This window comes from Citrus clementina, unplaced genomic scaffold (assembly GCF_000493195.1).
Source record: "Citrus clementina cultivar Clemenules unplaced genomic scaffold, Citrus_clementina_v1.0 scaffold_1, whole genome shotgun sequence".
Taxonomy (NCBI): Eukaryota; Viridiplantae; Streptophyta; class Magnoliopsida; order Sapindales; family Rutaceae; genus Citrus; species Citrus x clementina.
The window spans coordinates 914,090-936,590 of record NW_006263303.1 but is presented as its reverse complement, the minus strand read 5'-3'; the positions used below and the strand labels follow the sequence as shown (position 1 = coordinate 936,590).

The 22,501-nt window shown below is 36.6% G+C and overlaps 3 protein-coding genes across 8 annotated transcripts; 1 reads left to right on the top strand and 2 right to left on the bottom strand.

Annotated features, from left to right (window-relative positions):
- Window positions 1-67: 67 nt before the first annotated feature.
- LOC18054267 (protein RRC1) lies at window positions 68-7,875 on the top strand. Of its 3 annotated transcripts, none has more exons than XM_006450200.2 (18): window positions 68-287; window positions 751-847; window positions 1,134-1,266; window positions 1,454-1,499; window positions 2,342-2,402; window positions 2,486-2,638; window positions 3,102-3,221; window positions 3,334-3,499; window positions 3,700-3,812; window positions 4,038-4,109; window positions 4,359-4,580; window positions 4,718-4,776; window positions 4,894-4,978; window positions 5,099-5,236; window positions 5,484-5,708; window positions 5,842-6,644; window positions 6,931-7,097; window positions 7,384-7,875. In XM_006450200.2, exons 2-18 carry the CDS (start codon window positions 773-775, stop codon window positions 7,665-7,667), a joined length of 2,922 nt encoding a protein of 973 aa, XP_006450263.1. In that variant the 5' UTR covers window positions 68-287; window positions 751-772; the 3' UTR covers window positions 7,668-7,875. The 3 variants fall into 3 exon arrangements, with proteins under 3 accessions (XP_006450263.1, XP_006450262.1, XP_024048265.1); XM_006450199.2 differs by having other exon boundaries at window positions 739-847; XM_024192497.1 differs by lacking the exons at window positions 68-287; window positions 751-847; window positions 1,454-1,499 and having other exon boundaries at window positions 1,185-1,266.
- Window positions 7,870-16,539, bottom strand: LOC18054266 (probable folate-biopterin transporter 2). 4 transcript variants are annotated; one of them, XM_024192498.1, is made up of 10 exons: window positions 12,705-12,862; window positions 11,756-12,106; window positions 11,533-11,683; window positions 10,637-10,977; window positions 10,404-10,557; window positions 10,100-10,111; window positions 9,536-9,876; window positions 9,298-9,466; window positions 8,686-9,026; window positions 7,870-8,566 (listed from the first exon to the last, which is right to left on the bottom strand). In XM_024192498.1, the coding sequence occupies exons 2-10, from the start codon at window positions 12,086-12,088 to the stop codon at window positions 8,045-8,047; spliced, it is 2,364 nt and encodes a 787-aa protein (XP_024048266.1). In that variant the 5' UTR covers window positions 12,089-12,106; window positions 12,705-12,862; the 3' UTR covers window positions 7,870-8,044. The 4 variants fall into 4 exon arrangements, with proteins under 4 accessions (XP_024048266.1, XP_024048267.1, XP_024033128.1 ...); XM_024192499.1 differs by having other exon boundaries at window positions 9,316-9,466; XM_024177360.1 differs by having other exon boundaries at window positions 8,437-8,566; window positions 8,648-9,026.
- A 1,210-nt stretch (window positions 16,540-17,749) lies between these two features.
- LOC18054264 (ubiquitin carboxyl-terminal hydrolase 22) lies at window positions 17,750-21,406 on the bottom strand. The gene is made up of 3 exons (XM_006450196.2): window positions 20,029-21,406; window positions 19,423-19,541; window positions 17,750-19,155 (listed from the first exon to the last, which is right to left on the bottom strand). Exons 1-3 carry the CDS (start codon window positions 20,790-20,792, stop codon window positions 18,377-18,379), a joined length of 1,662 nt encoding a protein of 553 aa, XP_006450259.1. The 5' UTR covers window positions 20,793-21,406; the 3' UTR covers window positions 17,750-18,376.
- Window positions 21,407-22,501: the final 1,095 nt, after the last annotated feature.

Sequence of the window (22,501 nt, the reverse complement as noted above, 5' to 3'; positions counted from 1 at the left end):
CGTGGCCCAATTGATTTTCTCATTCACATACCTTCGGTCCCCTGCCAGTGACCGAATCAATCACGACTCACTCTATGACACCCTCCCGATCGAATTAAATTAACCATTTTGTATTCATTTTATTTAAAAATAATTAAAAAAATAACTTTCCTCCTGAAAAAAATTCACTCTTCATTTTCTGTCACATGGTTCTTTTCGACTCAACAGCACCGTCGTCTCAAAATCTCAAAACCCACAAACCCTAACCATAAGCTTCAGTGATTCCAATCGCTTGTTTCGGACTTTCGGTTTGTTTTCTTCAACTTATTATTGAAATTAAAATTAGAATCATTACTTAATGCGAACTTGATTTCCTCGACAAAATATAATACGCTCGTGAATAAGAGTTAACAGATTACAAAATATTATAAAATCTATGTATCTTCTTAGTTGAGCTCTAAACGACATAATTTCATTGTCAAATCCCTCTAAACTCTTTTTTTGTGAGCGTAAAAGCTGACATATTAAGATCATAAAGAAGATTTAATTTTTTGCCTTCTTGTATCGTTTCCTTTTGAAACCCTAGATTCATATTCTGTCTTTCATTTTATTTTTGGTTGATTTTTTTGGGTTATTGGGTATAAGAAATTGATCGATTAGGTTGGCTATAGAAATAAGTTAATCAAAGCTTTTGCCTTTTTCTTTTTTTTTTTTCCAAGAGTTTCTGTATGTTTTGAATTTTAATGTAATTTCTGGCAGAATTGATTGCAGGAAGTCGACGAAGACGAAAAAAATGAGTTCTTTCTCCATCACAAGGAAGAAAACTCCCTTTCAGAAGCACAGGGAAGAGGAAGAGGCAAAGAAAAAGGTATTTTGTTTACACTGCTCTCAATTTTAACAATAATGCCTCTAATGCTAGTAAGGTATTTGGATTAGCCAGCTCATTATAATGTGTGCAAAGAAAGTTGATAAGCTTATAGGTTTTCATTGATTAAGAAAGTAGATGTACTGCCACTTACTTTTGAATGTCTTGGCAGCTAAAGTTTACCATTCACCAACCCACTCGTACTTGACAGTTAGTAATTTCATCTAATGGCAGCTGAGAACACCACAATCCCAAAGATAACCTAACTATGGTTTATATGTTTTTCCAGAGAGCGGAGGATGAAACGGCTCGGTTGTATGCAGAGTTTGTGGAGTCATTTCAAGGGGATAGTGGGCCTGGGTCGAAGGCTTTTGTTAGAGGAGGAACAATTGATCCCAATGACAAATTGAAGGAGGCTGAAGGTTAGTTTTGCTGAGGATTTTTGTGTTTTGATTTCATTATTACTCTTAGTTTCGGGTTTTTTTTCATTTAAGTACCCATGTATATACTTGTTTGTTTCACACTATGGATTAATAGAATAGTTTTTCTATTATTATGGGGATGCATTAATAAAAATATGGGCCTTTTTTATTCATTCGCGGATGGCAGGTGAAAAGTCCAAAGATGGGGTGTCTGTTCCAAAGAAGGGAAGTAGGTAAATGAATGCTTTTAATTAACCGTGCTGCAGTGCTAATGCTCTTTTGATGAGGCATCATTAATAAGAAAATTACATGGTGATATCTTCGGATGTAGCCTTCTCTTGCTTAGGTTCTGAGAGTAAGAAACTTGGTGAGAAGTTTATTGTATGACATTCATTTTACTTGAAGGAATTAGGTTCCCTGGAACCCAATTTTAATGATGATAAATTGGATAAATTAAATTATTATTCTTCTGGGGCAGAGGATTCTTGGTCTTGTCACTTTAGAAGTTGCCCCTTTCTGTGCTTTTTATGTCTTCTTTTCATGATCTTTTATCATTGCACTTGTGTATGTGTCATTTTCATTAGCATTAAAGTTGGAGGTTCTGGAACTTGCGGTCTACCCTTTTTTTTTTGGCAAGCCCTCCATTGTGATTGCAAAGAGAACACTGATGAGATATAAAAAAAGATTTGTTCAATAGCAAGCAAATTATTTTCAATGTATTTAGAGATGTTTTTCATGGTCAAAATTTCAAAAAAGGAATTATATGTTATTGACATTTATGATGCCAAGCACATTTGCTGCCGTTTAAGCAAAGGCAATTATGTGAAAAATGCTTTGATTTCATAAATATTTGATGCACAGTTTATCTGCAAGTTTGCCCATCTACTAGTTCTCTTGACAAAGACAGATTTGAACATATTTGCTTGTACTCGCGACAATTTTTATGTAGTAAATTATCATAGAGGATATACTAAACAAAGATATAGTGAGGCATTGTTGGAATATTTCTTGAACATTAAAACACACTAGGAGTGTTGTGAAAACATGGAAGTTTATCGAAATATGATTTCTGCAGGTATGTTCCATCTTTCATACCTCCTCCTTTGGCAGCCAAGGGAAAAGACTCTGAAAGGAAGGTTAGTATGCTGATGGCACTAATTCATATTGTTCTTAAGTAATATGTGTATTTAGTTCTAAAACTTTTTCATGCACATTGTAGAAGGAGGAGGAGAGACCGAGGGAAAAGGATAGAGGGAAGTCTAGGAACATAGATAATTTTATGGAGGAGTTGAAGCATGAACAAGAGATGAGGGAGAGGCGAAATCAAGAGCGTGAACACTGGCGTGATGGTCGTCATACTGAAAGTTCTGCTGTAAGTGTTTGTTGTTTGTAGCTGCATTCTCATCTTTAGAAAATAGTTTGGGATTTTGTTTTTTTGTTGCAAAGGTCTTCCCTAAAATTTGTTGCATCACCTTTCTCTCTCTCTTTCTGCTGCCATCCCACAATGTATATCTTGTGTGCATGTGGGTGTAAATAATTGTCATGGATGGCAGTAGGAACAGTACTATCCTTAATGTTATTGTAATGATATGCTGATATATAGACTTATAATGCATACATTGTTCTCTTTGAGCTTGATATTGCATATTGATCTAGTTGTTTTTTTCCTTAGAAGTATTTGTTACTGCAATAACACAATCTTTACAATACCATTACATAACACACATCTTTATGAGATCTTTCTCTTTTTTTCTTTTTTTTTTTTTAATGCTTGGCATGTGATATATGTCTCAAATATAGATGGACCTGTTTTTTTGTGGTTAAATCTTTTTCAGCCGTCTAGTCGATTTGATGAACTGCCTGACGACTTTGATCCAAGTGGAAAGCTTCCTGGATCTTTTGACGATGGTGATCCACAGACTACAAATCTGTATGTTGGAAACCTCTCCCCACAGGTTTGTGCCCCCCCCCCCCCCCTTCCAAATTCTTGGTTTTAATGTTCCAATTCTATACTGTTTTTACAACCTGGAGAGCTAACTTTCCCTTCTCTCTGTCTTGATTATCTAGGTTGATGAGAATTTTCTCCTGCGGACTTTTGGAAGATTTGGGCCTATTGCTAGTGTGAAAATAATGTGGCCTAGAACAGAAGAAGAGCGAAGGCGGCAAAGAAATTGTGGTTTTGTAGCTTTTATGAATAGAGCTGATGGACAGGCTGCAAAAGATGAAATGCAAGGTTTGGTTATTTTGAGATTTTTATTTAACAATATATTTGAAAGATTGTATCGTGTTTGTTTATTTGACATGCATTCATATTCTCTTTATTAGGAATTCATTAGTTACCATGTACTCATGCTGTATGAAAAGACAAGAAGTTTAAGTAGTTTGCTGCATTTAGTTCTGCCATTCATTGAACAGATTTGTTCTATGTCACAGGAGTTGTTGTTTATGAATATGAGTTGAAGATCGGGTGGGGTAAATCTGTTGCTCTCCCATCACAAGCACTACCTGCTCCTCCGCCAGGACAGATGGCCATTAGGAGTAAGGAGGTCTGTTATGCTTTAATTTAAAAAATTGAAGTTCATTTTCCTAACTTTGTGCATTCCTTTTCCTCATTGAATTTGATGCTTTGAGACTAATTTTCAAACATTAGAGTGTTTCGGTCAACATTGCTTCATTGAACATCTTATATGTGATTGAACTATTTATGGAAGCTACTTGTTTCGATCAACCATGGAGTTTTTTCTGAAGCGTGTTCCATTCTCTGATTGCAGGGTGCTACGGTAATCTTGTCTGGTCCATCTGGTCCGCCAGTCACTACTGTGCCAAGTCAGAATTCTGAATTGGTAGGTTGACTTCTCTGTGTCAACAGTGTTTAACAGCAGTATGCTGTATGATCGGTAATGTGAAATTCTAAGTGTTAAGTTTCTTGTTGATTTTATCAGCATCTTAATCCTATGACTTAAAAGTTGCTTGCAAAACTAAAACAGCTTAATTTTTATACAATGTTATATGGATCCTTCTTGCAGCATTGTAGCTAATGTAATTTTGTTTTTCTTTGTACATCCTGTTGATTACTTGATTTGGGTGCTTAGGTTCTTACACCAAATGTACCTGATATAATGGTCATCCCGCCTGAGGATCGTCATTTGCGGCATGTAATTGATACATTGGCTCTATATGTTCTGGATGGAGGATGTGCTTTTGAACAAGCTATTATGGAGAGGGGTCGTGGGAATCCTCTTTTCAACTTCTTGTTTGAGCTTGGTTCAAAGGAGCATACTTACTATGTTTGGAGGCTATACTCTTTTGCTCAGGTATATCCTGTTATGTGCCCAAGTGACTTGTTCTCAAAGTTGTCAGGTCTTTGGCCATTATAAAAAATACTTAATATTTTCCAATCACTGATTGTCTTGGCTGCTTTTCTGGCTTTTAAAATGTTGTGAGAATGCAGGGTGATACTCTTCAAAGGTGGCGAACAGAACCTTTTATTATGATAACTGGCAGTGGAAGGTAATGGAAGTCCACTAATTCATTTTCAATGATTATGTGTTAGTTTGCTATAAGGCTTCTCAAATTATCAATTTACTAGGATGCATTAACCATGAGATACTCCTTATGCTTTTATAGATGGATACCACCAGCCCTGCCAACATCAAAAAGCCCAGAGCATGAAAAGGAGTCTGGTACCACCTATGCTGCAGGAAGAAGCAGGGTACTTGCACCATTATTTCTGGCTATATTAATTAATTAATTAATTTGTTTTTACATTGTGTGATTATTGATTATAGTTTCTTGTTCGTTTAACAATTCATTGTTTCTCTTCACTTGGCAGCGTGCGGAACCGGAACGGACTCTAACTGATTCACAGAGGGATGAATTTGAGGACATGCTACGTGCTTTAACCCTAGAAAGAAGTCAGATAAAGGAAGCCATGGGTTTTGCACTGGATAATGCTGATGCTGCTGGAGAGGTAGTCTATTTTTCCAATTAAATACACAAAATTTGGTGCTTGACCCACCAAGCTAATTTTTTCATGCTTTTTTTTTGGACTTTTGATTGCACTTGACTCATGGACTTTTGCCTTTGGAGATATTATTGAACTTTGAAAACATAGCATATATCTTTCCATTATTGAAATAGAGAGAAGTTTGAACAAATGGAGGGTGAAATAGGCTAGTCCTGCAGTTGAATGCTTATAATTTTTTTTGGTATTGCAGATCGTTGAAGTTCTGACAGAATCTCTGACTCTTAAGGAGACCCCTATTCCAACAAAAGTTGCGAGGCTCATGCTTGTTTCTGATGTTCTCCATAATAGCAGTGCTCCTGTAAAAAATGCATCTGCATACCGTACAAAATTTGAAGCGACATTACCTGACATAATGGAAAGCTTCAATGACTTGTATCGCAGTATAACTGGAAGGATCACTGCCGAGGCCCTAAAGGTAAGCTGTAAATGGTAGTCTTCATTTTGACTTCCTATTTTCTTCTGTTCTGCTTTTTTTCTTTACTTTTTTTTTTCTGTTTCCTTTCTTTCCTTCCTTGTTTTTACTATTTTCTACATCTGAGTTTTGGCAGGAGCGAGTTTTGAAAGTGTTGCAAGTTTGGTCAGACTGGTTTCTGTTTTCAGATGCATATGTGAATGGATTACGGGCTACTTTCCTTCGATCTGGAAACTCTGGGGTGACACCTTTTCATTCTATATGTGGAGATGCACCAGAGATAGACAAGAAGAATAACTCTGAAGATACTTGTGATTTGAGCAAGACGAACCAAGATACTGCACTGGCAATGGGTAAAGGGGCTGCTATTAAGGAGCTAATGAACCTTCCCCTTTCTGAGCTTGAGAGACGTTGTAGACATAATGGGTTGTCTCTTGTTGGTGGTAGAGAAATGATGGTTGCACGATTGCTAAGCCTGGAAGATGCAGAAAAGCAGAGGGGCTACGAACTAGATGATGACTTGAAATCGGCTCATAGCCAATCTAGTTCTGGAAGATATTCACGTGGCTGGAAAGAAACAAATATGGAAGCAGAGTCGATGGGATTGTCAGGGTGGAATGGTTATGAGGAGGATGAGAAGCTGTCACAAGCCGTGGGGTCTGTGCCTTTGGGTACAATGTTAACCACTCCACAGCCTGAAATAAAAGCCTTCACGAAAAAAGAGAAAAATGATCCTGTTTTGCCCGCCTCTAAATGGGCTCTGGAGGATGATGAAAGTGATGATGAACAAAAGAGAAGTTCCAGGGGCCTGGGATTGAGCTACTCTTCTTCTGGAAGTGAGAATGCTGGTGACGGACCTAGCAAGGCAGATGATGTTGACTTCACAATTGATGCAAGCATTCCAGTGCAACCCGACAGTGGAATGAACGAAGAACAAAGGTCAGATCACCGCCTCCTCTCTTTTGCATTCTTGTTAATAGAGAAATAGAATAGTTGATGCTACACACTGAGTCTCAAGTTCTTTATGTCTTGATTATGACTGTTGGTTTTTCCACTGTCCCTCTTTCCTTCTATTGGAGGAAGACATTGTGTTTTTTGTGTTATGCTATTTGTAATGGTTTCGTTAAGCATCTAAAGTCCAATGAGCCTGTTCAAAATCTGTTTTCTGCTATTCTGTGCAAACCAATTTTATATGTTACGCTTGACTGTGGTTATGTCTCTGCAGACAAAAGTTGAGACGTCTTGAAGTTTCCTTAATAGAATATCGTGAATCTCTTGAGGAACGGGGTATCAAAAGTTCTGAGGAAATCGAGAAGAAAGTGGCAATCCATCGCAAGCGACTAGAGTCTGAGTACGGCTTGGCAGATCCTAATGAAGACGTTTCTGGGAACAGTAAGTGCTTTTTCTGAGTAAGCTCGATATCACAGAACTTTAATGAACTTATGTACTTGCAATGGGATAGTCTATTAATTGCTTCCAATACTGTTATGATCCCTATCAATTGCTATTTATGTAAATATTCCTCATTGGTTTTATTTATGTCCCATCTTCACCTGCCTGTTCACTATTGTTCCTTTCTCACGGATGTTATAGATGTTATGTTCCTAGAAGATTCACTTTTTGAGTATGGAATTTGCTAAAACAAACATGACTAATGGTGTTCCCTCTGAAACTGCAGAGAGGAGGGATAGACGGGATGAAATCCTTGATTCAAGAAAACGACACCGCAGCCAGAGCCAGAGTGAGAGCCCACCTCCACGGAAATCATCAATCAGGGACAGGGAGAGGGAAAGCGATTTAGATAGGGACCGGGAAAGGCATAGGGATAGAGATAGAGCTCATGACTTTGAGAGTGAAAGAGGAAGAGAACGTCGTGAAAAGAGTGGAAGTAGAGAGAGGGACGATCATGACAGAGACCGAGGCAGGGACAGAGACCGGGATAGAAGGAGACGGGTCAAATGACTGCAATTGAAGGACAAATTAAACTAAATTTGTTGCTTCCTCGGAGCGAGTTCATGAGAGTCTTCACATCATTTTGGTGGGGTATTCTGGTGAAGTTTCTTGTGGATAATTTCAGATCAATGTATTTCTTCTCGTAGGCAATTTGCTAAGGGCAATACCGTCCCTTTATAACATTTTGTAGTCAAATGTATTGTTGTTTCCGTTTTAAGATTTCAAGCATCGCGATTTTCATTTAGTGATGATTGAAACTTTTAGATGATTTTTCAAAGTTCCCACCATATCACAACAAATTGCAGGTGTTTTTAAATTTAATCAGTTGAGAACGAATAAACAAAATCAATCTCTCCTACAAAAAATTGGGAAACCTAAACTATCAACTATGAACGAAGCTTTCTCAGCAACCACTTCTTTCGCAGTGTCAAATCCAATGCCAAGAAAGTCTTCGCTTTTCTTTCATCTTCTAAAAGATCACAAGCATCTAACAATAGCTCATCGTCTATGTCCGCTATGGCTTGAAGTGCATCAATGGCATTTTCTATTGCCGTATGGTTCTTGTTCTCTTTCTTGCTAGGAAGTGTTGTGGCTACCCCCACACCCACCATCTCAGGCAGATCATTTTGCTTCTGGTTAGGTTTCTGTGCTTTGCTGGAATATTCGGGTTCTAATAGCATTGATGCTGCCCGTTTCCTGTGTTGATCGGACATTTGATCATCTAAAGCTGAATATTGCAAATCTCCGGAGAAACCCTCCAACTCCATTTCAAAAGCATTATGATCAGTGCTTGCTCCCAGGTCATGGCCTTCAAGATTTTCATTTAATAGTTCATTTCCAAAAATCTTGCATAAATCACCGAAATTGCCTAAGAACTTATCTTTGTATGAGATAGCATCTGGATAATCCTGCATCATACATGGAAACTTGGTAACTAAAAGGGTCAACAACAAACATCAAAACAGATGGACCTTGTGACTGAGACTCACAAAAATGGTGAATCATGGCATAAGATACAAAGGCACACCTTGACATAAGCTTCCCAGGCGTCATCAGCACCCATTACCATTTGCTGAGCTTCATCCCACACAAACCCACCATGCTTGAGAAGATTGCAGATGTCGTCATGCTGTCTCATCAAGCAGATATACCGACTTTCTAAAATGTATTTGTCACATTGAAGTCCAAACTTCACATTGAAAGCTTCAATCATTTGAGCCCACGATTGCTCGGTGAATGTATGACCAATCTTATTCCCTCCATTCATCTGCTTCATCATGAGGTCAATAAAATAGCGGTCCATTTGTGGTGTCCAATCATCTCCAAAAGGATCTATACTGGTATTAAGATGGTCGATTTTCTCTACATCTACACATTAACAAACCAATGAATACATATAAATCTTCATCAAAATGTTGAATATCCAATGGATGGCATTCAAATTCAGTCTGTTTCATCTTTTGCGGCAGTACATTAAAGCTTATTACAAAATTCCTCCATCTCTTAAGACAACTCCGATTTTGCAAAGCTTTGAAAACAATTATTATAAATATAGCCGAATTCAATTTATTGCACAAAATTCATGATCCAAAATCATGTTTCAGCCCAAGAGCTATAGAATATCCTATCAAATTCTCACATGTTATGCAATATTTACCACTCATCAAGACAGGTATTTCACAGCTGGAGTCCAAATCTTGAGCCAGACGATTGTATCTTCCATCAGACATTTCTTCTCCAAATATAACACAAAGTTTGTAATAGCTTGGCACCGTTTTAACTCTATATGATCGAGCATCAGGGTGTTCCTGCATGCTCAATATGTGAGCAAAAGTACAACAGAAATGGTCAATCTAATAAAATAGGAAGCATCTCACCTTAATATAAGCATCCCAAATATGATCTTCAGCAGTTACCATATCTCGTGATTCATCCCATAAGAATCCACCGTGCTGAAGAAGGACCTTTATTTCACTGTACAGCCTTCTCAAATGTTTGAACCGATTCTTCAAGACATCTTTGTCATGGTGAGATAGGAATTTATCATTAAAGGATGTAATCATGTCATTCCAAGACTGAGTTATGAATGTCTGTCCAAGTTTATTTCCTCTGTGAACCTGTTCTAGTAACAAGTCAATCAGATAACGGTCCATTGGTGGCGTCCAATATGTTCTCGTCCGATCATTAGTAGGAGGGGTCTGTCTCCCCTTTCCTTCACCTACAGTCACTAAAACCTGTTAAGAGAAACCCTTCTTCGTAAAGGGACTTGTGGTCTGAAGGAATGGAAAGCAGCACTGAGTTTTATACTGGATTAACCACTAACTTCACATGTGAACAGTCATGAAAGAAAATCTAAGAAACTTCAAGGCTGATGACTCAAGAACTCCCACTTAAGTTAGGTGACATCCAATAATAGATGAGGAAACAGTAAAATGTTTTACCTAAATTTTCACCTGATGAAAATACCAAGATTAAAATTTAAAAAAAAAATTGATACAGATTATGATATCTCTTTTTATTTTTGATAACTTCAGAGGGGGAAAAAAAATGAAGAAGAAAGAGATCACCGTTATTTTTTAAATTAATAGTCTCAGAAGTTGTATACTCATGGGATTAAAAATTTGGTTCCATGAGAATGTAGGTGACATCTTTGTGAACCAAATTTTTAATCCCATGAGTATACAACATTATGCAAGTACTATCAAAAAGTAATCTCAAGTTTGGTAAAAGATAATTGTAACTGACCAGCCACTTTTATTCCTGAAATGCCAACATCAGGGTCTTTGTCCTGATCCAAATGACTTCTAATTTCACTGTCAACTACATCCCCATATATAAGAGCCAAATCATTGTAGTTTGGCAATGATTTCATCCTATATGCTCGTGCAGGCGGATGTACCTACAATCAGTTTACATACGTCCATTATAAAAGAAATTTAATCTACAAAACAAATAATAAGATTTTCATGGCCTTGTACCTTGATATAAGCATCCCAAACAGCATCATCAGCAGCGATCATTTGTTGTGCTTCATCCCATGAAAACCCATCCTGTCTCAGAAGATTTGTTGCATCACTATAGTACTTCCACAATTTCTTGTACCGATGCCTTAACACCCTTTTGCCATGCTGTGAACCAAACCTTGCATTAAACAGATCAAGCATGTTCGTCCATGCTTGTTTGCTGAATGTATTGTCAATCTTATTTCCTCTTCCAATTTGGTCCAGCAGCAGCTCAATGAAATATTGGTCCATTTCTGCATTCCATTCTGTCCTTGGACGCTCATTAATTTGAGGGCCAAGACTGCACACTCCATCACCTATTGAATGAGGAATATTATTAAGGATTAACTTTAAAGTGCTGCATACAGTTAGCATCATAAATTAATAGTTAGAAAAATTGAAATATCACAAAAGCAGTCAAATTACTCTTTCAGATGTTAGAAAGCTGACAGTCACTTGGACACTAAGGACGTAATGTCACAATGGCTCAAAGCTGCAATTAGTTTTGGTAGATGTTCCATATTGATCGTGGTGAACTGAAAAATCTATTACTTATGGCTTCAGACATCTGTTTATTTGACCATGGAAGGTTAGCCAAAAAAATGGCAACAAAACCATTTACAAAAATAAAAATTTAAGGGACCATTCTTGTTCAAAATCATGTACTGTACTAAATAAGCTTCCTGATCAAGTCAAATCAAGAGCATGGTAAAAAGGCTTGCAGCTTCTTCTCTGACTCTTTCCTCATCTCCTTACGAAAAGAGCTTCATTAATAAAGTTAGAAGCAAAGGGAAACATCAGTGAGATCCTTCTTGCCCCAATAAGATAAACTCAGCCTATATTAAGGTTAATCTTAGGAAAAAGATACATACTCATATTTACTCCTTGGACTTCATCATAAAAGTCCATATCATGACTCGATAAGCTGTATCTTCCATCCGCAGTTGTATGCCCATATATCAAGCACAAATCACTAAAATTCAGCAATGCTTTGGTCTTGTAGGATCGTGCATCTGGGTGAGCCTGTATTTATATGTTATTTCGAGAATGACACAAATATTTTTATGATACGAATGAACAGAAAAGAAAAGTAACCTTAATGTAAGAATTCCAGGCAAAATCATCAGCAACAACCATTTGCCGAGACTCATCCCAAGAAAATCCAGATTGGTGCAGAAGATTGTTCACATCATTGAATTGCTTCCACAAATTTGTATAACGACTTTTTAAGACATCTTTGTCATACTGAGATCCAAATTTTGCGTTGAACATAGTAAGCATGTCTGTCCAAGCCTGCTTGTTGAATGTATGTCCCATCCTATTCCCTCTGTGCAACTGCTCTAACATAAGATCGATAAAATAACGCTCCATTGTTGGCGTCCAGTAAGTCCTTGAACGGTCATTGCTTGTTGGCACCTGACCAGCCATTCCTTCCCCAAAAAAAATCTGAATATATCAAAGAACCATCACTATCCTTCCAGTCAAATTTCACAATCTGCTATTGCAATTCAGATGCAAGTGTACTCCCACTAATGACTATAATAAATAAACCCCAAAGAGGTGCAGCATCAATCAGACAATTCAATATGACTTTACATAAAACTAACCAAAGATCATAACTATGACGCAACTGGACCCAGCATCACAAAAATATGTCTTTTAAAGTCAGCCAACCTGAAAATTAGAGCTCTACAACAGCAAATTGGAAAATTCAAAAACAAACTAAAAAACTCAGCTTTTGTAAGATTCAATTCAAAAATTTATTTAACTAAAGCAAGATAATTGAACCCAACTCAATTTACCTCTCACTCAGTGACATTACAAAACGTCAATTTGATTTGAAAAAAAGCACATTGTGAGGCCAAAAAATTTGATTTTTGAGCATATATTTAACATTTTGATTCAATGCTACAAGAAGCAGACGGAAAAAAAAAAAGAAGGAAAAAATAGCAAGAGAAATAAATGTTCAAATAAAATTGAAACTGAAATTGAGAATGTGAAAATTTGAATAGATTGGGTAATTGATAAAGTATATATATTTTACCTGTTCGACAAGTTGATAGTTTGTTTATAAAGAGAGCCAGTGATTGTTTAACAGAGTTTGGCGCGCAAACAGATGCCGAAGAGTTTAACCCTAATCCGGAATAAGGGCTTATAACTTTTTCTTGCTGTTTGGTTACAGAGACAATCACTCTCCTGTTCTTTTTGTTTGAGATGCGATTTTTCCCTTTCCTTTTTCTTTTTTAAATACTACACTTTGGGCTGAGAGTTCAACTATGGGGCCCAATCAGGCCCAAATCTCAAATTCACTATTTTTGCTTTGTTTTGTTTTGTAATTACAGGGTAGTGATTCTAATTAAAAGATTTCAATAAATAAAAATCATTTCCACAAAAATACAATCTTGTCTTATCAAATTCTATTTTCATTGTGAATGCTAGACTGCTAGTTGGTTCAATAACTAAGATATTTATATAATGGTACAAGTAGTTTAGGATTTGATCGATGTATGATATACACGCATTTCAATTTATATTTTATATACCTCCTGAATTAGTACTATATCTAATATGCCGCATAATAATATGGTATCCATCATATAAAAGCCGTTACATGAACAAAATATGTGGGATTGTGTTAGAAACAAAATCTTGCATTAGAATTTGTTGTAAAATTACCCAAAATTCTTTAACGACTTACGTGTAAATGATTCCTCTTCATGCTATCTAGCATCAATACTGTTAACAAGTGCTACTAGTTCAATATTCTCAGCTTCTGAAGCTTCAGCTGTCTCTTCTTTACTTTCCAATTCAGCCGGAAGGAATGAAGTATCAGGATCACCTCGAGGCACCAAAAATATTACACAAAGTGGAGTAATTCTCAATATGTTTCTGATCAAAATGGCGAGCCATAGATTATGAAACTGCGTCCTCGTAACCTTTAGTATATGCAGTAAAAGCCCTCCTCCCCATGAGGATGAGAGTACGCCAGCATTGTCGATAGACATGAGTAAAGCAAAGAATGTGCCTTCGATGCCAGAGGGACAAAGCCTGGAGCTGAGAACTAGAAGGGGCATCCATTTCAGCTGCCCAACCATTCTAGAAATGCCTTCATCAATGACTAAGGCTACAAAGTCTGGTATGCCAAACTTCAAGTTCAGTCGTAGTACCAACAGCAAATCTAGCATTCCGGATAAGCCGGAAAGTAACTGCGCCCAGAAGAGCACATCCTGAAAAGGGTAATCTTTCAAAGAATTTTGATAGAGTATTGCTGCCAGAATGGAGCCAACAGGACCAACTGACAGTACAAATCCAACAGTTTCCTGCATTAGGCATGCAGAGAGAGAGTCTATAATTTGTTTCTATTCTTAGCAAAGTTATAACAAGTTTTACCAAAATGTTTTTAAGTAACAAACAAGGTCCATGATGCAAATAGATTTCTTCATTCTCAAATTTATTTCACACGTGGAAAATTAGAGCAGAAATACTTTGTTGTCTGAACACATGAGAAATTAGAGCGGATATACAATACCTGAGAGAAAGAAGGACCGGCTTTTGAGTCAGTATACCAATAGAACAACCCTTCATGGATATTCAAGCTCACTGCAAATGATAAGTACATGTATAAACAAGGCCTCCATACAAGTGGGAACTTCAGTGTCGTCCACATGGCCTTCCCAGCATCAAGAAACTTCAGGTTTACCTGATTCACCAATAAAGTCTTAGGATAGGAGTATATACTGAATTGGGAAGAAACATAAACATGTATTCACCTGTTTGTAATTGAAATCGGGCACCTGGGGCTCATTTAGCAGAATTCCAACTAAAATTAAGAGTCCAGCTGGAATTGTCATTAAGCCGAAGACTCCCTAACAGGGAAGAGGAAAATATCTTCAAAGAAGTAAAATAATCATACTACTACTTGGATGGAATCATGGAAAGGCACAAATCTTGTTTATTGATGGTAAAAAATAAGAGATTAAATTTGCGGGTGGGGGCATATATAAGATTTGGAAAATATAGTTGAACAGATGCTTACCTTGGGTCCTATTAGGTGAACAAAGATACCGCTAATAGAATATCCTATTAATGCTCCTATTGCTGAACACAGAGAACACAAACTTTGCATATCGGAAGCAAGGGAAGGATGACAGATACTGTTCTGGGCAACACAGGCATCAATGGTCACATCTGCTATAGCTATCCCAGCACTTGATGCTGTTAATGCCGACACAGCAAATACAAGATGCAATTTTTCGTGCATTGAAAGCAAGAGCATGGAGAACACACCGAGACAACCTGAAATCATCATGGAAGGAACCATCTGATGAGATTGCATCAATGAAGCAACTTTTGAATACCCCGTGAAATTGCACATCCAGTTTGCAGGGCTGCTAGCTAAATGAAGGACAACATAGCCTATCAAAGCTTAACTGGCTTAGGAGTAGAAAATCTAACAAGAAGCCTAGCAAAATGGGTCATGATACAATTACACGATACAGATACAACACAACTTTGTCTTATTCGTGTTGGTAATTAATGATACAAATAATAAATTGGTTGACACAACATTATATGATAAAAAACTATGTCATATCCATGTTGGACCACCTCTACATAATTACATGTTTATGGCACAAATATCAGTTAATATGTTGTAATCTTATTGAAAAAAAATAACTAAATATATACTCACGTTAAATTAATTATTTATGTCATATCCATATTATATTATAAACTTATATGTGTCATATTAATGTCATGTTAATTTATATATGACCTATTTTTAAGAATAATATTGACATATTTATTATTTTTTAAATTAATTTTTATATTAAATATGTTAAATAGTTCAACACAATTAATAAATGGATAAGTTGTAACCATATTTTGATATTTCAACACGATTAATAAATGTGTCGTATCCATGTTTATTTAAATTTAACACGAGATAGAATAAGACACCATGCGATTACAGACACCCCTATTAGAGCATCCTACACAGGATTTCATTTCAGTATATTGCACACACCAGATTGGACTATTTAACATTATTTAAATAGTTTAACTATTTAACATTATATGCGATTACAGATTTCATTTCATTATTTAAAGTGCTAGCAAAATAGACGTAAATTTCAAAGCTGAAATTTCTTCATTACCAGCTAAGATGAAATAAGGCCGCCGGCGGTACCCGAAAATTGGGAGAACATCAGTGAGGAGACCCCAAAGAGGCTTGACAATCCAAGGAAGGGAAGTGATTCCTGCATAAACTTGAGCCTCAGAAGGCTGCACCTTTTGAACATCCTTCATGTAATATTGAGTTCCAACGCGGGCAAGAGCTCCACCTAAACCTTGGCTAATTCCATAAACAATCACTACACCTAATACAAAGCTCCAATGCATTTCTGTGGCAAGCATTTTAATCCAATAAATTGGAGTCCACAAACATCCACAGCAACCCTTTTTCGACTCACTTTCATCTTCTATCACGGCCTCTTTTGGGGCTTCTAGATTCTCTTCCTCCACCATCATTCACTTTTCTAGTGAAATCCGAAGAAACGAACAGCAACCCACTTCAAAAACCAATCTTCAGAACCTAAATATCTTCTAAGTGATTGAATGCACTCACCTTATGATTGAAAAAAAAAATGAATCTTGTGCACTGGCTTGTGGAGAACACACAACCCCAGTTTAAAAATCAGTGTTCCCTATAATGGGTACCATGAAACTGGGAAAAAGTTGCACTCGATCTTAGAAAAAGAAAAAAGAAAAAAGAAAAAGGAAAATAAAAATAGAAGTCTAAAGTAAATGCAGCAGATTTAGAAAAGGGAAGTTTCAAGGTAAGAGAAGGGGTTTCCCTATATTACATGGTTGACCAACCAGACCGAAAACCTCTTAAAATAAAAATGATTAATTTTCTCATAAAGATGTTTATTTGACAATTTCACAGCGAGCTGAGCCTGAGCTCATCCACCGCCCAATCACAGTTAAAAAGATCACGAGGGGCCCACCAGGAATGGACACGTGGCAGAACTTGGTTGGTTCCATGCAGTAGGGACAAGTTCTCGTGGATCGTGGTGCCACTTCCTGTCTTGGTGTGATGTGAGCATGTGAATTGAATGCTCTTGTCATAAAAACGTGCCAATGTCAATGGATTCGATGTCTTAATCTTAAAAAGTAAAATGCTAAGCTCACATGGTGTTAGCACATAAATAATAAATAAATCACGTTTCAGTTTACGATTATTGCAATTTGCAAAGGAAACAAAAATCACAGCCTGTCAGTTGCAGAAACAAAGACAAGTTGCATGTTTAATTGATTCATAAATTCTGCATATTCAGATGCCCTCGACGCATTCTCTTGTTGGGTACATTTTAAGTGAACTGAGTTTTTAGTACCTCTCCCTTCTCATAGACAACTGGTTAACGTACAAACAAAGTTTAGATATGTGAACTAAATCGCCCATTACTGTAACGTGAATAATGTTTCTCATTAAATTATTATTCTACCAATGAAATTTATTATTCTTTTGCAATAATATCATCAAAATTTCTTATTTTTATTTGGATGACATTTGATTTCTTTGTTAAAAGCAAATCTATCATCATCTCTCTCTCTCTCTCTCTCCATTATAGTAAAGATATCCTCATTTTAAAAGGTGAAAACAAAAAAATATAATTTCCAATGTATTAAAAATTATTATTTTTTTGTATTTTAATGTATATTTTTGCTTTAACAAAGTATATATATATATATATATCCTCTTAAAATAATGAATATACTAAAATTTATAAAATACCCATGTGATATAAGCAATTTTTAATGGAGTTAATGGTTTGATGGTAAATAAAAAAAAAAACTAAAACATTAAATGAAAAAAATAATTGTCAGATTATGTGATATAAGCAATTTTTAATGGAGTTAATGGTTTGATGCAAATAAAAAAAAAAACTAAAACATTAAAAAAAAAATTGTCAGAAAACTTTAATGATAAATAGATATATATAAAAAAATATTAAGTAATAAAATGATAGTATCCTTTTGCATATTTTCCTCGATCATCAAAAGGATAGATAGATAATTGAGGGGGAGATACAAACTATAGTGCTTTTGATTCATCCATCACATCTAAGCCACTGAAATAATAAGCAGCCTCAACACATCGACTAGAAAAATAGTCAACAAAGAATATTTACAACGGCCCTCTTCTTGATTCCATTTTCATAATCTAGAGCATGTCAAAAAAATTGCTTTAATATCAACAGTTTCATGTTGTAGGTAGTGGAAAAAGATGGATGAATTTGAAACAAGAAACTACATTAAATAAATATTAATCTGTACATGGCCGACTGCAGTCAGAAGAATTCAGTACCAGAAACCTGTTAAGTGCTGGGGAAGAGCAGTATGATGGTGTGAGGAAGTGGACTTGCTTCTTTCTTGCCGGCATTCTCTTGGATGCTTATAACATATCCAAAACAGAAACCTTATATGCAGACTTTTTGAAATTGGTATGCAGGCATCTCTGTTTCAAATGATCAGCTTTCTTCAATATGCAATCCATTGCCCTCAATGGAGATCAAACTTAATAACTGCTGTTGACTGTTTCTTCTTCAGCCAACCTCCTTTGTCCCAGTTGGTGTTTCGCTGAATTCATATGTATATAAGCAGTTCAACATTCTGTAAGCCATCAGCCATTTCTTGATGAAAGGACTCTCTTTAGCAACAGCCAGCAATTGGAAGGAATGGGTCTGCTCTTGGGGAAACTGGCTGGCAAACCAAATCTTCATTTGCTTTGTAATAAAGCATTTTCTGTGCATAGAACAGCATGTAACACTGTGACGCTCTGACCACCTCCTCCTCGACTGCAGTAATCCATGCATCATCACATTTGTACCACTGATCTTTTAGATGCAGATAAGTCACGTAGTGACCAGAGTCTAACGTCCCAGAATGAGTAACCACAGCAAATATCTCAAATTCTGTCGAAGTGTCCAGTTCATCACCCTCAAAGGCAAACATTCTATTCCCAAATCTGTTTCTGACAACTGAGGAAGATAAATATGGGTTCATGTCTAAACAGAAAGGAAACTGCATGTAACGGTCAATTTTCCTTGACATTCTTCTCACTGGAAAGTGCTCAAATCGTTTAATATGCAAACACAATACCAGTGGAAGCCTTTTAATAGACATTTGCTTAACTGAGTCCTGCCTCTCTTGACAATTTTCACAGAAGAATTTCTGATCAGACCCCAACTTCTCTGGCTTTGTGAACAAATCCAAACAACCCAGAAGAGTTGATACATATGTATTATCACTAGGCTTGAGAGACTTGTTAGCTAAATCTGTTGAAGGGCAATTGCCTGTATCCAAATTCAGTGATATGTCCATAAAAGGGTCATAGGTTGTAGATGTATATCCACAGGACATACAAGTGACATCCGATCTCAGTTGTCCAGAGAATACTCTATGAGCAACACAATGGCATTCTCCAGTATCTGTGTTCACGAAGAATTACAGTGTAAGTAAAACAAGAATACAGAACAATGCACCAAATTTATCTACCTTCGATTTTGTTAATAAAAACAAATATTACAGAATTACAAATTTGCCACTATGGTTATAGAAACGGCACCCTCTGCTGTGAACAACTATGTAAACAGAATTCTCCACATTGAGGCAGAGAAGCATGCATCATCCTTTAACACCCTTTAAGTATACAAGCAGCATGATTATGAGGCAGATTATATCTCAGCATCTTATACCTTTAATAGGACTCCTTGCCTTGACCCCGTTCTCATGGATCCCATCCAGCACTGAAATGAAGAACTCATGAGCATCCTGCTGTTCGTAACTAGCTAGATTTGCTGAATGCTGCCACCAACTTCAGATAAAAGTAAAGTTTAATAATTGTTGGAGTAAGTTCATCTCTAGATATCTATCAAGAGAAAGGGACTGGTCAGACCAAGTGTAGAACTAAGACTGCAGTATAATTAAACAAAACTGATCTCACATTTGGAAAAACTCCATGCCAGTTTCACTTAGACTAACTTAAACAACCCGGTCAAACTACTAACTCCAATAAGATTCATGCAAAGATAACAGTTCACCACAAACCTTTGTAAAGCAACCAACACCATACACAAATCTCAACTCAGATAACATTCTCCACTTAATATATGTGGTTCATGGAATTATTAAATTATATTTTCGACAGGTACTATCCATGCATTATGACTCATCTTACCCAAAGAACTTTCAAAATCACAGATTACAGACTGATCTCTTTATAACACCAAAAGAAATCGAAGAAATTATGAAAGCTAGCATTTTGTTATCATCAAGATACGGTGAAATCAATCAATGCAGACCTGTAAAGTAACTGAGCTGGGCTATAAGGGGTCCGATCACCGGAAAACACAGCTGAAAAGAAAACATAAATATCACAAAGCAAACACAATCGATCTGATGATCTTTTTCTGCATACTTCATGATTGCGCTGACCAGTCAAGAAGTAGTTCCTAAAAGGAGGTGCATGAAGCAAAGCTTGCAACACAGAATTCATGAAACAAGTACTGCCCAAATTATTTAACCCTCTCAAACCCAATGGATAACAAGATTTGGCCCTCAGATCCCTCATTGAAACCAACTGTTTTGTCTTCTTCAAATCCAATTCTAGCGCTGAACACAACCTTCTCCTCTTACTTGATCTCCTCCCAGCACTCACATCAACACCATTCCCACTCCTTGGCAAATCCATTAAGTGTTTCAACATCACAATCTTATCAAAATCAGGATCATAGACCTGATCACAACACAAAACACAATAAAGCTCTGATCTTTCAATATCCACAGCTATGTCATGGCCATTCTCACACTGAGAATGCAAAAGGGTATGGCTAGAACATGAGATTGAAGAGCAAATCAAACAAAGATAAAGCCTTTTTTGATACCCATTACAAAAACAGCATCTGGGTATTTCTGTTTGGTGATTCTTAACACTTGATTTTCCGGATGGGGTTGTTCTGATTTGCTCTTGAAGTAAATTATAGCCGCTCAGGCCATGTCTAAGCTTGTAATCAGCAAGGTGCTTGCAGGGTTTTGGATTTGTGTACATAGAGTTTCTAGACATCATGTTGATGGAGACTGGGAGTAGCTTCGATTGCGATAAAAATTAAAAGAAATTAAATTTAAAATTAAAAGGAAAAAAACAGGTTTTTGATAAATAAAGATTCGTTTTCTAACGAAATTTCGGGGGTGGAAAGACTAAAGGATAGATATTGAACCGGACTTTGATTGATTCAGCACCAAAAAAGAATCGGATTTTTTTATTCCGTTTTTGATAATTTGATCAGAGAAAGAATGAGCCTCTGTGTTGATGGAAAAGCAAGCCAGCAAGATGCTTTGTTCTAATGGGGCATGACTTACCCAAGAAGGCAATTTGGTCAATAAACGAACGATCCCTTTAGGGTTTATACGTGGAACAGAACATTGTATCATGAGTGCACCCACTTCTCTAGAGAAATCTGACCGTTCAGTTTAATAGTCATGGCGGCGGCTGATGGCATTGTTGTTTGTGGGGGTTGCATCGTACGGCTAGGATTGTCGGCTGTGGTTGGTGCGTTTGGGGATGAGCACTTGTCACAACGTGGCATCCAAGACAAGAAGTCGGAGAGGATAGGGAGATGGAATTTAAGTACTTAATAGTTAATAGTGGACTCTAGGGACGAGCTAGCAGCCCGATCAATATTCATACAAACTCGGTAGTATTAGATATAATTTTGAAAGTGCCTAGTGTTTAGTTTCTTTCTATGTTGGGGGCTAGTTCTGGAGGATTGCTAGTTTTAGAGCAGAAATTTTATGGCACATTAGAGATAATATAATTAGTAATTATTTATGTAATTTATATAATTAAATTTAATATAATTACTAATTATATGTTGATTTTTTAAAATAAATGAACATATTATGTAATTCTATTTATTTGTTGCATAACTTACGTTGAGTCTCCGATATACTCTAGAATTTTTCACTTAGTTGATACAAGTTCATCAAATACTTTAGAAGAGAAAATAATACTTGTCATAATTCACTCAAGAACTCTCATCCTACACATGCAATGTAGCTTTTCGAATATATAAGCAATTTGTTATACAACCCAAGAAAGTAGAAACATTTTTCCACAGAGATTCTTTCTTCTCCATTTCCATCTGCAAGAAACCGATTCCAATTTCCAAGTTATCATGGTAGTAGAATAGTCTTATTGGGATATCAAATGCTGTAAGGCAAAATCTCATTTAAATTCGAAATGCCCCAACATTCCCGATATAACTTTGGAGTTCGGAGAACTCCAGTTTCTGTGGAAGAAGCTCTGTAGCACAAGTATTTTCTGTAGAAAACACCTCAGTAGAAAATTGTATCAATGCAGTTTTTCATTTCGAAATTCAATTTAGTTTTCTTCACTTCATGTTGGTCAATGAATCCCATGGTTTTGGAGGCTTTGCCTTATGTTGATTCAACATCGTGACAATCGCACTTATGTTCAGATCCTGCTCAAATAGCATGCTATACTCAGATCCTGCTCCCCAGCCCCAGCCCCACAATTCATGTTCAGAATCTCAAAAAGAAATGAATTTGACTCCCAAAACATAACAAATAACTAGAAAATAAAATGAAAAGAGAAAACCTATTATTTCAATATGGACATGTCAAGGGACAAGTAGCTCCTTTCCTTTGAGAACAAAAGTTGCTTCTATACTTGCCTAAAAGCGGCCATCAACTACACCACAAGCGTTTTAATTAACCGCCAGTGTAGCCACACCTTCAAGAAAACCCAATTCAAGT